Source organism: Pyrus communis, chromosome 13 (genome assembly GCF_041283825.1).
Source record: "Pyrus communis isolate YQ-2024b chromosome 13, ASM4128382v1, whole genome shotgun sequence".
NCBI lineage: Eukaryota > Viridiplantae > Streptophyta > Magnoliopsida > Rosales > Rosaceae > Pyrus > Pyrus communis.
The window spans coordinates 16,846,258-16,861,890 of record NC_142577.1 but is presented as its reverse complement, the minus strand read 5'-3'; the positions used below and the strand labels follow the sequence as shown (position 1 = coordinate 16,861,890).

The following is a 15,633-nucleotide window of genomic DNA, read 5'->3' as shown; positions in this document are numbered from 1 at the left end:
ATACAGACACAATTAGTGTCGAACCATGATTTTCCAGGAGAAAAATAAAGCAAATTGAAATACAAATATCTCAGAAATCTAGTCATAAACTCAGCAGCATTCCAACGGAGCTGCACACATGAAGCAGAGATATCACCATCATTCTAGTGAAAGTTTGATTCTTATCGATGTCCCTCGCCTCTAATAACTAATAATTTAACCTACTAACTGATATCTAAAAAAGTGTTACTCTTGGCCCGGTCATAAAGAGAGAGCGGATGTCGGTGGGTTGTGTGGTCAGTTGAAAACCACATTTATAAAGTCAAGCTACCTCCACCAGAGTCCACACATTAGAATTACTTTCTGAATAAATGAAGTTTTTTCCCACATTACAAAGCATGAGCCAAAGTAGGACAATATTCAGTCACAGACACTTGATCAAGTTTTGATATGGAAAAGTTCATGGATCTCAAACTTGTTGGGCATGCAGACTCGCATGAATCTAACAAATACGACCGAGCCAAAGAGCTAAAAGCTTTCGATGATACGATGGCTGGTGTCAAAGGCCTAGTAGATGCTGGCACAGTTCATGTACCCAAGATATTCATAGAGCCACCCAACGATCTCACCCATTTTACCACGTGTCACCAACCCAACCTGCTAATTCCTGTCATTGATCTCAGTGGCATCAATGGTAGTGATGAGATCCACAAGCAGATTGTAGATGATGTTCGGACTGCGTCCGAAACATGGGGATTCTTCCAAGTGGTCAATCATGGAGTCCCACTGATTGTGCTGGAAAATATGATCCAAGGAATAGTTGAGTTTCATGAGCAGGATCTTGATGCGAAGAAAGAGTTCTATTCCCGTGATCTAGGGAGAACCGTCCAATTCATTAGCAACTATGATCTGTACCAATCAAAAGCAGCTAATTGGAGGGATACTTTGTCTTTTACCAGGTCTGCTGTTGATCATGATCCCAAACAGCTTCCTTCAGTCTGTAGGTACGTATTCATCACTTGTCAAAGGGATTTTCTACTTCTACTATATATGTACAGATATGGACACCGAGATTTTTGGCCTTGGTTAAAGATTCAATCATCAAGACCTAAGGACCAAAAAATTCCGGTGTAAATACACACAACCCATTTTAGTCGCCGAATTATTTAAAACCCAATAAAAGAAAAACTAATGAAAAAATGTTTAAAAACTTTGAGTTTTAACTATAAGAATAAAATAAAGGGTAAAGTGAATAGTACCAGAATTAACTTTTTAGTGTAAAAATATGGTTTTTCGTTAAAGTGAACAGTATCAAGAGCTTTTCGTTAAAGTTTCCATAAATAAAACGTCACACATGATATACATGGACGTATAAGAGAAGAAAAAATAAGTATTATTATTTCCCCTTCATTTGTGATGCTATTGTTTGTGTGGTTGATTTGGTTGTATCTACTTTTAGTTATTGGTTGTCTAATGTAACTGGTTAATTGATTACATGGCCATTTTTACTGCTGGTTTTTGCTTAAATTTTGAGTTACATATGCACTTGTAAGACTTCATTTTGAATTAGTTCACATACGGTGATATTATTTTGTCAGACTCAACATGCTGTAATATTGTTTTCTCAGACTGTTTGGTATTATGAAATATTAATTAATTTCGTCAAATTCTAACACAGTCTGCTAACCCACAAGAATTGTAGCAGGGTTACATTCTAATCATAAAAAATTGGCTTCAATAAATGAAGAATATAGCTCTATATAATATGTTCCCAAAACATACTCTGGAAGTTTTAGAATGATATTGGTTTAACCTAGAAGTGGGTTGAATAGGTTCCTTAGAAAACTCAACGCAGATTCAATTCTCAAATCAATTTTCACTTACTCATTACATACAAAAACATCACCAAAAAAAAATAAAAAAATGCAAATAAATAGACCAATAAAAATGTATAGCGGGTTCAACTTTAGATGGTTTTGGAAAATATTTCCACATGGTAAATTATGAGTCAAAATTTATTACTGGGAAAATCTTCAGGCGTCCAATCCAAAACGTACTCATCTACCAATTCAACTTTAGATGGTTTTGGAAAAATACTTTTTTCAGTTCAGATATCTTTTTAAATATTTGTTCACTCCTATATGCAGAGATGCAACAATTGAGTACACAAAGCATGTCATAAATTTGGGAGACCAACTTTTTGGAATATTATCAGAGGCTCTTGGACTCGAACCTGACCACCTAAGGGAATTAGAATGCGCTAAAGATTACAAGTTTGTGTGCCACTACTATCCACCATGCCCAAAACCAGAACTAACTTTGGGAGCCAGCAAGCACTCTGATCCTTCTTTCCTCACTATTCTTCTTCAAGACCAAATTGGTGGCCTTCAAGTCCTTCATGACAATCAATGGGTAAATGTAAACCCAATTTCAGGTGGCATAGTAGTAAATATAGGGGATTTTCTCCAGGTATGTAACCAAACACATTATTTTTTTCTGTTATCATAATGTTGCGCGTGTGTGTGTGTGTAGTCACCAACTTTTCTATGGCTTCCTGAAAAATTTTCCAGGCTATATCAAATAACAAGTTTCAGAGTGCTCAACATAGAGTGCTTGCGAACCGCATTGGTCCAAGAGTTTCCATAGCATGCTTCTTCAAAGGACAGAGTAATACTGATGCACCGGCCAAGTACTACGGTCCGATCAAAGAGCTTATATCAGAAGAAAACCCTCCCGTTTATAGAGATTTCTCGATAAGTGAATACTATGCAAAGTTCTATTCTCAAGGGCTTGATGAGAAGTCTGGTATTGACCATTTCAGGCTTTGAAGCCAACAACTTTCACAAGGTGAAACTTTGAATATTTACATAACAGCTTGGGTAATAAAGTTGTTTAATCACACATCGTGGAGTTCCACGTACAATCACCGGCTTTCCTTGTTATATATTTGCAAGATTTATAAGAGTTATAATACTTAAACATCTATTTGATAATCATTTTATTTTTAGTTTTTAGCTTGAGATATAGAAAAATCATATGGGAGAAATCAGAGATAAAAACAGTAGGTTTTAGTGAGGGAGGTGAAGAGAAAACAAGAAAGAAAATAAAATAGTTAAAATGACAACTTAAAATTGGTTCTCCTCTATCTCCCTAAAAGCAGTAGGTTTTAGTCTTTTCACATTTCTTCAACACCTCTCTCATTATCCTTCCCTCTCCCTTATATTCCCATCATATTTTTCCCATATATGTATCCTCTATCTGGAACTCAAAAATGAAAAACTAAAAACTAAACTTTATCATTAAAAGTGTGTTGGATAACCGTTTAGTTTTCAATAGCATTAGGAGTATCAATTGTTCAAACTCCACTGGACTTTTGACTAGATTTCCTTAAATATGACTAGACGATACATACATGTATTTAATATAATTGCCATCTCAATGGTTCGATAGTGGTCTTCTATTTTATTCACATGAATTATATTCGACGGTTAGATAATCGTTGCTCTTCTATCAGCTCGATTTTGAGTAACCTGATTAATGATTATGTAGGCTTCAAATTTCAGCATCTTTCGGTGGATGCATTGAAGCACTAATGATTTTTGTTATTTTATAAAATTGATTCAAAGAAATTCAACTGCAATGCCAAATTTCATCCAGTTATAGTGGATTACATTCCATCTTTTATCCTACAAATTTTCCGAAACTGATTTATCCTACTCGTTAACTACCTTTGGAATAGTTGAAGCTTTGTCTCCATTGAGCTAGAATTGTGGGAGCATATGAGATCTGAATAACTACCGAGTTTTAAAGATCTAATCAAACCAAGATTTCCATTGACCACCTATAAGCTGCCTACATATTTGCTTCGCCATTTTTTGTTATTCTTTCATCAAATCTTAAGAAAACCATTTTGACCAAACGATATGTCATCATCGTTGAACATAGGTAATCTGATAACCATTTTTAACAAAGCTATATACTTAATTAGTGTAGTATCCGATAACTGTTGATGTCAGTGAAACACTACAAGAATCATATTTTTTTTATTTTTTTTTATTTTGTTATGTTGTATGTAGTCACCAACTTTTCTAAAACTTCCTCAAAATTATTCCAGGCTATATCAAATGGCAACTTTCAGAGTGTTCAACATAGAGTGCTTGCGAACTGCATTGGTACGAGAATTTCTATAGGATGCTTCTCCAAAGGACAGATTAGTTCTGCTGCACCGGACAAGTCCAACGGTCCGATCAAAGAGCTTATCTCAAAAGAAAACCCTCCCCTGTATAGAGATTTCTTGATGAGTGAAATTCAGTGAATACTATGGCAACTTCTTTTCTCAATGCCACGACGATGAGAAGCCTACTCTAGAGACTTGATTACAACTTCCGAAGGGTGAAACTTCGGATATTGTATTGTTATAGCTGAATAAAGGTAACGATCACAACATTGTGGATTTCCACGTAAAAACACAGCGATTCCTTGTTATATATGTATATTATAATTTCTCAATTCTGACACAAGGTACTTATTAGATCTAATAAGTACATTAGATCTAATAGAAATATTTTGCTATATCCAGCCTAATACCAACCCAACCCATTTCATGAATAAAATGTAACCAATTAACCAACCAACAAAACTACTTATTACAAATAACATCTTATTGTTGCATCGAAATATATAAATGTTGACTAATCTGACTAACATTGAACTTGGTAAAATGAAATGGTTGAATAATTGAAAAATGAGATAATTTGGGAATAACCTTTGAATGCTAAGATTACACATTGAATTTCTGGTAGTAGATCCATAATCAAAAAAGTGTTTGTGATTGTTCCAGAAGAAATGAAACAAAAGATACGGTAAAGCTAGGACAGTTATTGTATGAGGTCTACCCAATGCTAGATGCAGAGGCACATAATAGATGGATATGAACATCATGAGCTGTCCCGTAATCAAACAGGTTGTTGCTGATACTTTCTTCTCGGTTCCTTCTTGTCCTTCTTCCATAACCCGAGCTCAAAGAAGGAAGAGATAAGAGGGCCATGTGGAGAATGTGGTCAGAAATCCATAAAAGAGTCCGACCACAACGACTGAAGGATACTAGATTACCTAGCATAAAATATTTTAAAATCATCACAAACCTCCGTTTTTTTCTTTTCTATTACAATTTCTGGATTATTATATGATGATTTTTAACCTTCCATACATATATAGAAATAGAAAGAGATAGACTAGAAACGACATCTCTTATCTCAATGACACCAAAGGGATATTAAATGAATGGAATTGAGATATGGATGGAATATAATGAAATAGAGCCGTTTTGTGGTTCCCTATGAAATGAGGCATGGAGCGGAGCCACTACGAAGAAGTTCCGGGAGTTACAAGGGAAACTTCGAGCTCATATTGGTCATGGGTTGAGAATGGGAATTGAACTCTATGAGATCTAATCTCCTGTTGTTCCTCAGTAGCTCAGTGGTAGAGTGGTCGGCTGTTAAATGACTAGTCATAATAATCATTAAGGTTAGAGAAAATTTGATAACTATTTTGTTTTTATTTTTTATTTTTATTATAAAGAAAGGAGAGATGAAGAATAGTGGGGAATTGGGAAATAAATAAAAAGGAAAGAAAAATAAATAAAATCTCAGGTGAAAATAATTTAAAAGGTTTTTAGTTTTTCCTTAATGTTTCTTTATCTATAACTCAAAGCTAGAAAAAATAAAAACTAAAATTGAAATAAATAGGGTTTAGAATGCTGAACTTTTGAACTTGAAGTTTGATGGAGCTTTTGTAGTTATTGATCTTTGAATTGAACTGACACCAATAGCATAACAATCTATATAATTTCTTAACTTTGTTAGCTCAATCTTTTTCGTGTGCAATTTTTCAGCTTTGGTAACCAATCGTGGAGAAATTTAAAGTTTGAAATGTCATCAAAATCTAAAGTTGAATAACTAATCTAGCTACCATCCAAAGATTAATAACTATAAAACTCCATCAAACCTCGACTTCAACATCTTCATCTAGCACGTTGTATTAATAAAAATAAAAATTAAATTAAATTAAATTAAATTTAAAATAATTAAAATAAAATAAAAATAAAAATAAAAAGAACATTCTTATTTAGCTATTAGGTACCAAACAATGATCATCCAGTTGGATTTTGGACCGTTTGACTTTTTTCTTGGTCTGGTTCAAGGGAATTGATGCTCACCCTTACTGAATTCTCATAGTTTTGAGAACAATTTACATCATATTAAAGTATTATCATTTAATTTTCAGTGTTATTTCGGTTTTATACACCATCACTAATGGAAGTAAAACTCATAGTTTTTGGCAAAGCTAAACATATGACGACATACAATTTTTCTTTCTTGGTACGTACCATTAGTAATCTAAAAATCTCCGTCTAGGCGCTAGGCTGCTAATCACCGTCCCGATTAATGCTTAGACATTTGAAAATTAAGAAAGGGCGTCTAAACCAGCTGAATCGCCCACCTAGACAGCCTAGGTTGCGACTCACTTAGACAGAAAATAGATAACTTTCAATTTGCATTTAATTTTTTTAATAAATTGTAAGAGACTTGTTAAATACTTAAATAAGCACACACTATATGCTTGTTCCCCATGTTTTTATTATGTTCTAATACTACATAATACATATGTCATTCTATTTTTTAGTTTATGATGAAATTATATATATTTTAAATATAAATACACTTATTTACACAAATTATAATGGATTTACTTAAATTTGCTTAGTCCGCCTAAGCGCCCGTCTAGACCTCGCCTAGCCGTCTAGGCACTAGGTCCCAACCTGCCGTCCGACTAGCGCCTAGCATGTTTTGGAACCTTGAGTGTATGTGTAATGTAAGTCTCTCTAGATTTGAAAAATACATTTGCTCACTTGATGAGCGTCACTAATGCACTGTTTATTGTTAAATGAGTTTAAATTTAGATTTAGTAGGCCAGGTGGCATGGTCTGGTGACATCATACGTGATTGAATTTACGCGCCACTTGGCGCGTCCGGGGGAAACAATCAATTTTCATATTGAGCGGGCCAGATTTGCCCACGCTATTTGACCGGAAGCATGTTGGTTGGGGGAGAAGTTGGGAATCGCATTTTTGTTCAGCTCGTCTTCTTGATTCATTCACTTCATCTTTCTCTTTCCCTTTTCTCTGTTGTAAATTGCAGTCCAAGTTCTTCACTTTCCACAACAATCAAACGTACCCAGTTGGAATTTACCTCCAATTATTTTCTGGGTAGCAGAGATTTGGCATCCTGAAAGGAAAGGAATAGTGGGTTGGTGAGCTTTCTTCTTATTGTTTTTTGGGTGATGAGTTTTTTATGTAAAGGTAAGATGGAGTTTTTTCTCTGACCCAGTAAGAATCTGATACTTTTTCTGGGTTTTGAGAGGAATAATCAAATGAGGGATTTTCCTGGGACTCCTGGGACTTTGACTGGCCTTCTTCTCAGGATTTCCCAATGCGTCTTTGCTGCCGGGTCCATTGCTTCCATGGCCACCACTGCCAGCTTCTTCAATTTCACTGCTTTCTGGTATTTTGCTTTCCTGACTCACTGATTTCTTATTAGATTTGATTGCAGAAGAACAGATTTTTGGCTATACTGTAGTGTTGAACTGAACAGGATTGACACACTTTCGGGATACGTAAACATTTAAATGTAAGCAGAAGGAATTGGGAAGTTCCTCTGCAGGAAGTTGAAACTCTGCTGAAATTTTGACTAGATTTGGTAAAATATGACTTGATAATTCAATTAGCAATATTAGAATTTGGAACTAGCAAATGTGCTGGGCAGTGATCTTCATTGGCCTTGTTGAATTGGTTGCTATCACCTCGATTTTGCATGACTCAACTATATAGGTTTCAGATTTCAGCTTCTTTTGGTTGATAGATTTAAGCACTGTTGAGTTTCTATGTCATATAATTGATTCACTACTACTTTACTGCAATGCCAATTTCATCCACTTATGACGCATCACAAGCCATTTCTTGTACCGAAAGATGTCGGATATTGGTTTAAGAGAATGCTGATTTTGCAGCTACCTGATTGCTTCAATGGGTCTGCAACTGATCTGGAGTTTGGTACTTGCATTGCTTGATGCATATTCCTTGGTGAAAAAGAAGGTCCTCCACAACCCTGTATTGGTTAGCCTCTTTGTTGTTGGAGACTGGGTCAGTCTCTATAAATCTCTGACTTCGTTTTACTCTTACATGAAATCTGTGTTCGTACTTTATAGCGCTTGCCATTTAACGGCTTACTCATTTAATGTTTCTATAGGTTACAGCAACATTGTCTCTTGCAGCAGCTTCGGCCTCAGCGGGCGTAACCGTGTTGTACTTTAGTGATCTGAATGACTGCAATTACGGAAGGGAATGCCACAAATACCAAATGGCAGTTGGTTTGGCATACCTGAGCTGGGTAACAGTTGCAATTTCTTCTCTGATTATGCTCTGGCTATTGGCAGCATGTTAGATCTCTTGTGTTTGTATAGGCCATAGGACTTGTTTGATCTCATAGTAGTCCTTCTTTGTCATACGTATTTCATTTTTCCTTTGCAACCAAAACAAGAAATTTCAGTGTCGATAGAAAAGGAAACAAACTTGATAGCGCATTGCGGTAGAATACTCGAAAATTACTTTTTTAGTCTGTGGAGATAGATCAGTTGGAAATGAGTTGTAACAACTGGAACTGTAGAATTGTTACATGTACCTGTATAGAGTTGAATTATAAGCAAAGGGAATTACTACTTTTTCTATTGAAGTTGTAAAAATTGATGATGATCCGAATTGGATGGTGAATATCGCTTCGCTCCTTATATTTAACTGCAATTACAAACTGACACATATTGATTTAACATGTAAAAATCACAAAAAAGGTTTATGCACATGTGTTACATTTATCAATAAGGAGAGAGAGAGAGGAAGGCTAGGATTGATTTTGCATTCATAAATTATATACAAAAAATTTAACTTTTTCTGTATTATTGGTGAGGCATCTTGCTGGTACATATTGATTTGCTTTTAATACAAGAAAAAAAAAATAAAAGCAGATGCTAGTCTTGTGCAGCTTTTGCACATGCTTCAGGGAACATTATTGGATGGGTTCTTTTCTTTTCTTTCAAAACAGCAAGTTGCATAGTAAGCATAACGCAATGCCATCTACTATTCTACTTTGAGTGGTCCTCGCCTCACTCCTCATCTCATGTGTCTACTTGATGTTCCTCCTCTGTCCGAATCCCACTGGATTTATGCTAATTATTTTATGCCAAAACAAAATCCACATGAACTCTTAGCTCACTGGAAATTATGTCCATTTATGGTATTATATTTTTTAGAGAAGCCTGCTTTAATTTTGCTTGTGTTTGAGCAAAGAAACACTTCATTTGTGTCATCGATAGTGGTAACATGAATTATGCTAGGGATAGTCGTCCTTGGTGCGAATGACTCCCAACCATTGATACAAGTGTAGATCCAACTGAATCAATGGCTAGGAACCTAGGAGTCATATACATGCATGGACGACTCGCCAAGCATTCCTCTTGTATGTCTTTTGTAGGTGTATTTGGTGGTTGTGGCAAAATCCTTCGTGTTCTCTGGTATTGGAGCATATGCCATATGGTGTGACTTTTCACTACTTGATTGTTAGATTTTTGGCAGAGCATTCGGTTTTTGTATATTATATATCGGAGCATAATGAAGTTTTGACAGATGTTGTGGGATAAGTGGCAGCAAGAGAAGTATCATTTGACATTGCATCAAGAAGCAAAATGATTACAAAAAAAAGTAAGTGGAAGCAGAGATTGTTGGGTTAGTTGTTGGATAGGGTCCACTGGCAGTGGCAGGTGAAAGTGTGCTATCAGCCACTACTTCAACCCTTTTGTCTTTCCAAAATTAGATTCAGAGGCTATAATTAATCATGGCCGGCAGAAGCTACTCAACAAAATGATTCCCACATTGGAAGAAGTATTATGTATGTAAATCTGAAAGATGAATGTAGGAAATGTCGCCTCTTTCATTGTGTGGTCCTGTCCTGTGGAATAGTGAAAGTGAAGTTGTGTTTGATACCAGATCCAGATGTGGTGGTGACCTGGTGGGGCTTGGGTTGAGCACCTGAGCTCAGCGGAAGAGAAAACTATTCTTTCAAGATGAGGTGGTGGTGGACTGGTGGTGTTTACTTTACGAATAGTTTGTTTAAATGACTTATATGAAATGAGTTTACAGTCATTGTAGCGTTTGATCTAATAAAACAATGACATGCATCCATTTCTACTAAATCAATTACCCGTTCCATGTGCCCATCTTCTAAGCTTTCTCGAACCAAGAACAAGAAAAACTCACCTCTCATGTTATACCCTACCAATACCCTACCAACCTGGTCATATGAAGTCATAGATATCAAATGAATTTAAGCAGGATGTATCTTTATACTCGTGTACAAGAGTCTTGCCCAGTCGCAATAGTTGAATTAGGGCTCGTGGAAGTAGCAGTGGTACGGAAGATTAATGGTTACGATTGAAAATAGAAGATCAAATAATTGTGAAGTCACCTATTTCCTTGACAAGTGACATTGGGAATATATAGACTAGCAACTTCTTAGTTTAACATTCTCGTTCTATCTTTAGGACTCTTCTCGTTTCTCATAATGAAGACTATTGCGTAATAATCCAAACCATCTATCTTATAGCTAGGTGACCCTTTTTAAGATTAATTTTGCCTGATACCAACGAAACCCAAAATCGTTTAGTCATATATCCAAAACAAACCATGTCATTGTGTTATTATACAAATATCTGACAAGATTAATCGAAGGTTGAACGACTAATGATTTTGTTGATTTTTTGTAAAGTTGATATTAAAGGGGTGGATTAGAAATTAGGCGAATTGGATCGTCATGCAACATGTTAGAACAAAAATGAGAGCCGAAATGGTCCAGCTAAGAAGGTCGGCAGCATCCCTAGAAAATATGTATAATATATAGGATAGGTAACCAATTTAACTGATAAAGAAATACATGATGATCATTTGCAATCACATCAATGATAAAATCTTCATTGCTAATGCAGTTCTCTAATGGTTCGCTAAGATAAATGATGCAAGAGTCATTTTCCGAGGGGATGCCATGAAATCAATCGGCAGACAAATTGCTAATTTGGTAGAACAGACTACACACAAATTGATGATAAATTCTATAAATAAAAATCTTCTCTAATTGAAAGTTACGTTATAATCATCAACGAATATTGGATATACTTATTGGGATCGAATATCTTCTGCTATTCCACTTATTTATTCTGTGAATTAAGCCAGAAGATTAATGAAGAACCTAATACTGTCAACATGAAATAAGAATCAAGAACTTAACTATTCCATCATGCCCTATATGAACGTATACATGCATGATGTGCTCCTCCAGCTTGTCTAGAACTGAAACAAAAGAAGGAAGAAAGGCGGCCGGACAACCGGAGGAGGTTATGGCACACGAGTTACGTAGTAGTAACCTTAAGGGACTTTACAGGAAGTTCAAGCCACACCTCCTCATGATATTAGCCCAGATGGGGTATACATTTCTGTATTTTATCACAGAAGCGTCCTTCAATCATGGGATGAACCCTCACGTCTACATAACTTATCGAAATATTGTGTCCGGCGTAGTGATGCTCCCTTTTGCTTATTTTCTTGAAAGGTATCAATATTGTGTATAAAGCTGCATTTGTACTTGAATAGGACAACATTCTTTAGTCTAATAGCCTAACAACATAATATGTCAGACGGTCTAGTAAGAGACACTTCCTGATTCTTGAAACATGTTCATGTGTGACTCAAATATTTCTACATATTGTCAATCATGTCCTGCGGTTAACTATTGATCTTTGATTCCTCACCTGCAGAACAGAGAGACCAAGGCTCACTTTTGCACTTTTCTTGGAACTTTTTTTACTCTCTCTATTGGGGTAAGGACATGTAGAATTAGAACCCATACATGCTTCTGATGAAGGGACAAATCAAAGCGCCAACTAAGTTCTCTTTCTTTTTTTTATTATTCTTTCTTTCCAATGTTTGCAGTGTGGGCTTGACATTAAACATGTACTTTGCAAGCTTAAGATACACCTCTCCGACCTTCCTTGCATCAATAATCAACACCATAGCGTCCCTAACCTTTGTAATTGCAATTGTACTGAGGTTAGTACACCTACTTATCCGTAAATCCAGACATTAATTCACATTTTATCCTTAATAAATTACGTTTTTATTCAGGTTGGAGGCTCTTGACCTTCGAAATCCTCGAGGGTTAGCAAAAGTTTTGGGTACCCTAATCTCCTTAGCGGGTGTGATGACCATGACATTGTACAAGGGGCCTATTATCAAAAATTTATGGCCTGCACTAATCCATGTTGAAGGAAAATCCTCCATCCATGAGAACTGGCTAAAGGGTTCAATTCTAACCGTTGCAAGTTGCATAACATGGTCGGCATGGTACATCATGCAGGTTTCACCCCTTACTCAAAAGTACACTTACAAATGTATATATGTTGAATTATTGTCTAACGAAGTAATGAAGTTAACTGAAAGTGAGATGTTATTGTCACTCCAAAAAAAATGTAGTTAACTGATGAATATGTAACCGGGTGCACATATTGATCGCTATCTCAACCCTCTCAACCACCTCGACACAACATTCACTGGTTAACTGCAACTTTTATTTGTGGTTAACCCACATTACAGAATTCTTGCATATAAGTGAGACTAAATATAGAATTTCTGATAATTTACATTGGTGATGTTGGCATGTAATTTATACAAATAATTTTCTGAGAAGAATAAGATTATTGTAGGCAATCACATTGAGAAGATATCCTGCACAACTATCATTGACTACATGGATGAGCTTTATAGGGGCAGCACAATCCGCTGTCTTCACCGTGTGTATAGAACATAGACGAGCTGCTTGGACAATCGGATTCAACATTGACCTCTGGTCGACATTATATGCTGTAAGTATCGGGATTTTCTGAAAATGACAGTGAAACTACGACCCATTTTGTAACCATTTTGGATTTTAGTTTTCACTGTTTTAGATGGATACAAGATTGGCGGGAGGTGGAAGAAATTTGCTCGAAATGCCACATAAAATGATAAATAAAAACTTAAAAACTAAATAGTTATTGGTAGCACTCTTCTAATGTGGTGGCGTATCGCAGGGAGTGGTGTGCTCAGGTCTAATAATCTTCATTCAACTATGGTGCACAGAAGAGAAAGGGCCAGTTTTTGTGACCATGTTTAATCCTGTTTCAACAATTTTGGTGGCTGTTTTAGCTTACTTTGTCCTCGGTGAAAGACTTTATGCTGGCAGGTAATTTCTTTTTCGTATTACATCATCCAATCTAATATGATTTTGCTGATAACTTTGTATGATGCACATTATTGAGCCACATTATGTGACCGTAACACCGCCATGTTGTGTTACCAATCTTGGATTAATCTAAAATTTCGTGTGTGGTTTGTTCAGCATAGTAGGGGCATTCATTGTCATCCTTGGTCTATACTTGCTGTTATGGGGAAAAGAAGGTGATGAAGTTTATGTCAAGGCGGAAGAGGCATCTTATCAGACGAAGTATGAAGAGCATAAGGATAATGGCGTGCAGATCACTTCAGCTAACAAAAATGTGCAGCATGGTGAACCATAAAGATAAGATTGGATCCTTCCCTGGAATCCATCGAGATGGAAATCACGAATCAAAATTCGAACATAATAAAAACTAAAAGAAGAAGATGAAGGTGACAAAGAAAAGCTAGTTGAGTGATAAACATGAGAGCAAGAGAATGAAGTCTGCTTTAACCTTGGTTATAGGTAGAGATAAATTCGTGATTGTTTCCGTGGGATGAGGCTGCACATCTTTTAGCCCTTCATGCTCTAAAATCTAAATTTTGATGATTTAATTTGGATTGAAGAAGCACTCTTTAATTTGATTACATAACCAGTTGTAATCCCCAATGTTATCAGAACTTTTCTTCTAATAAGAAACTAGCATCTCACCCGTGCTTGTGACAATTGACTCTTGATTGTTTTAGCCCTTATGTTTTTTAATATTTTATTGGAGGTTGTTTATCTTTGAAGTCCTAGTGGATTAGCAAAAGTTTGGGGCACCGTCGTCTCTTTAGCCGGTGTTCTGACCATGACATTGTACAAGGGGCCTATTGTGAAAAATTTACGGCGTCCATTAATCCATATTCATGAAAAATCCTCCAAGCATGAAAACTGGTTGAAGGGTTCAATTCTAACTGTTGCAAGCTGCATAACATGGTCTATATGGTACATTATGCAGGTTTCACTCCTCACTCAAACTATAATGCAACTACTTGATCATACACAACCATTACAAAACATGCATATGTCGAGAAGTTCTCCAACGAGGTTAACTGAAATTTAGGAGGTGCAGTTAACCGGTGAATATGTGGTGGAGAGTATATCAACTGTCTAACCACCTTCATCGGTTAACTGCACTTTTCAATTACACGGTTTACTACCCACATTGCAGTTTTCCTGCATATATTTGAGACTATATATAGAATTTCCAATAATTGACATGTGCAAATAATTATAAATAAAAATGAAAAATGTAGGCAATTACATTGAAGAGATATCCCGCAGAACTGTCACTGACTTCATGGATGAGCCTTATAGTGGGGCAGCACAATCGGCTGTCTCTGCAGTATGTATAGAGCATAGACGAGCTGCTTGGACAATCGGATTCAACGTTAACCTCTGGTCAATTTTATATTCTGTAAGTATCTTGGATCTTCTGACAACGCCCATGAAATTACGGCCCTGTTAATAACCATTTCGTTTATAATTTATATCTTGAATTTTGTAATATCGAATTAGGGAATGTAAGATGTCGTCTTACGTAGCAAATTATAAGATTCTTCTAATGCGGGAAGACGTATGGCTGGGATCAGTGTGCTCTGGTCTTATAATCTTCGTTCAACTATGGCGCACTGAAAAGAAAGGGCCAGTTTTTGTGGCCATGTTTGATTCGGTTTCAACGATACTGGTTGCTTTATCCTCGGCGGAAGACTTTCTACGGGGAGGTAATGTTTGCATTACTCCCTACAAAATGCATTTACGGGCGCATATCTAGAGTTCATTTAAGGCATTCTACATGTCAATGGCTATCTGTTCTAGTGACATACAGTCTTCACTTTGTTGGAGGAGGTCATCTGATCGACGATAGTTTCATAAAATAAAGAATGTAGTGGCTATGCATGCACATCACTAGAGGGATCACATTTTTAAACCATATTAGTGAAGCGCACTTTTTTGCGCAGCATGGTAGGGGCAGTTATTGTCATTCTCGGGCTATACTTGCTGTTGTGGGGAAAAGAAGGGGATGAAGTTTACATCAAGCCGGAAGAGCGTAAGGATAATGAGATTCAAAATATCACATCATATAAGAAGGATGTGCTGCATGGTGAACCATAAAGATTAGACTGAAATCCATCAAGACAAGAATCACAAATCGAAACTCAAAACCGGGTAAACCTTAGAAGAAGAAGATGTAGGTGACAGGAACGGTCGACTGAGCAGACGGGAGCAAGAGAAATTCCACCAAGAATAGTTTTGCTAG

The 15,633-nt window shown here is 36.3% G+C and overlaps 3 protein-coding genes across 4 annotated transcripts; all 3 read left to right on the top strand.

Annotated features, from left to right (window-relative positions):
- Window positions 1–308: 308 nt before the first annotated feature.
- LOC137736925 (1-aminocyclopropane-1-carboxylate oxidase homolog 1) lies at window positions 309–4,499 on the top strand. 2 transcript variants are annotated; one of them, XM_068476246.2, is made up of 4 exons: window positions 309–983; window positions 2,127–2,448; window positions 2,550–2,826; window positions 4,094–4,499. In XM_068476246.2, the coding sequence occupies exons 1-3, from the start codon at window positions 430–432 to the stop codon at window positions 2,805–2,807; spliced, it is 1,134 nt and encodes a 377-aa protein (XP_068332347.2). In that variant the 5' UTR covers window positions 309–429; the 3' UTR covers window positions 2,808–2,826; window positions 4,094–4,499. The 2 variants fall into 2 exon arrangements, with proteins under 2 accessions (XP_068332347.2, XP_068332346.2); XM_068476245.2 differs by lacking the exon at window positions 4,094–4,499 and having other exon boundaries at window positions 2,550–2,902.
- Window positions 4,500–7,064: 2,565 nt separating this feature from the next.
- LOC137738122 (CASP-like protein 5B3) lies at window positions 7,065–8,763 on the top strand. The gene is made up of 3 exons (XM_068477748.2): window positions 7,065–7,541; window positions 8,047–8,179; window positions 8,286–8,763. Exons 1-3 carry the CDS (start codon window positions 7,411–7,413, stop codon window positions 8,478–8,480), a joined length of 459 nt encoding a protein of 152 aa, XP_068333849.1. The 5' UTR covers window positions 7,065–7,410; the 3' UTR covers window positions 8,481–8,763.
- Window positions 8,764–11,311: 2,548 nt separating this feature from the next.
- LOC137736596 (WAT1-related protein At4g08300-like) lies at window positions 11,312–14,057 on the top strand. The gene is made up of 7 exons (XM_088682781.1): window positions 11,312–11,690; window positions 11,896–11,958; window positions 12,071–12,187; window positions 12,263–12,494; window positions 12,841–12,999; window positions 13,207–13,358; window positions 13,515–14,057. The coding sequence occupies exons 1-7, from the start codon at window positions 11,404–11,406 to the stop codon at window positions 13,690–13,692; spliced, it is 1,188 nt and encodes a 395-aa protein (XP_088538907.1). The 5' UTR covers window positions 11,312–11,403; the 3' UTR covers window positions 13,693–14,057.
- The last annotated feature ends 1,576 nt before the right edge of the window (window positions 14,058–15,633 follow it).

Bases quoted from the DNA above. Each gene is read 5' to 3' on its own strand.
- LOC137736925 (XM_068476246.2), top strand. From the start codon at position 430: ATGGAAAAGTTCATGGATCTCAAACTTGTTGGGCATGCAGACTCGCAT. The intron at 984-2,126 runs GTACGTATTCAT...TCCTATATGCAG, and splicing joins CAGCTTCCTTCAGTCTGTAG to AGATGCAACAATTGAGTACA. The intron at 2,449-2,549 runs GTATGTAACCAA...AAAATTTTCCAG, and splicing joins ATATAGGGGATTTTCTCCAG to GCTATATCAAATAACAAGTT.
- LOC137738122 (XM_068477748.2), top strand. From the start codon at position 7,411: ATGAGGGATTTTCCTGGGACTCCTGGGACTTTGACTGGCCTTCTTCTC. The intron at 7,542-8,046 runs GTATTTTGCTTT...CTGATTTTGCAG, and splicing joins TTCAATTTCACTGCTTTCTG to CTACCTGATTGCTTCAATGG. The intron at 8,180-8,285 runs GTCAGTCTCTAT...ATGTTTCTATAG, and splicing joins TCTTTGTTGTTGGAGACTGG to GTTACAGCAACATTGTCTCT.
- LOC137736596 (XM_088682781.1), top strand. From the start codon at position 11,404: ATGATGTGCTCCTCCAGCTTGTCTAGAACTGAAACAAAAGAAGGAAGA. The intron at 12,495-12,840 runs GTTTCACCCCTT...AGATTATTGTAG, and splicing joins CGGCATGGTACATCATGCAG to GCAATCACATTGAGAAGATA. The intron at 13,359-13,514 runs GTAATTTCTTTT...TGGTTTGTTCAG, and splicing joins GAAAGACTTTATGCTGGCAG to CATAGTAGGGGCATTCATTG.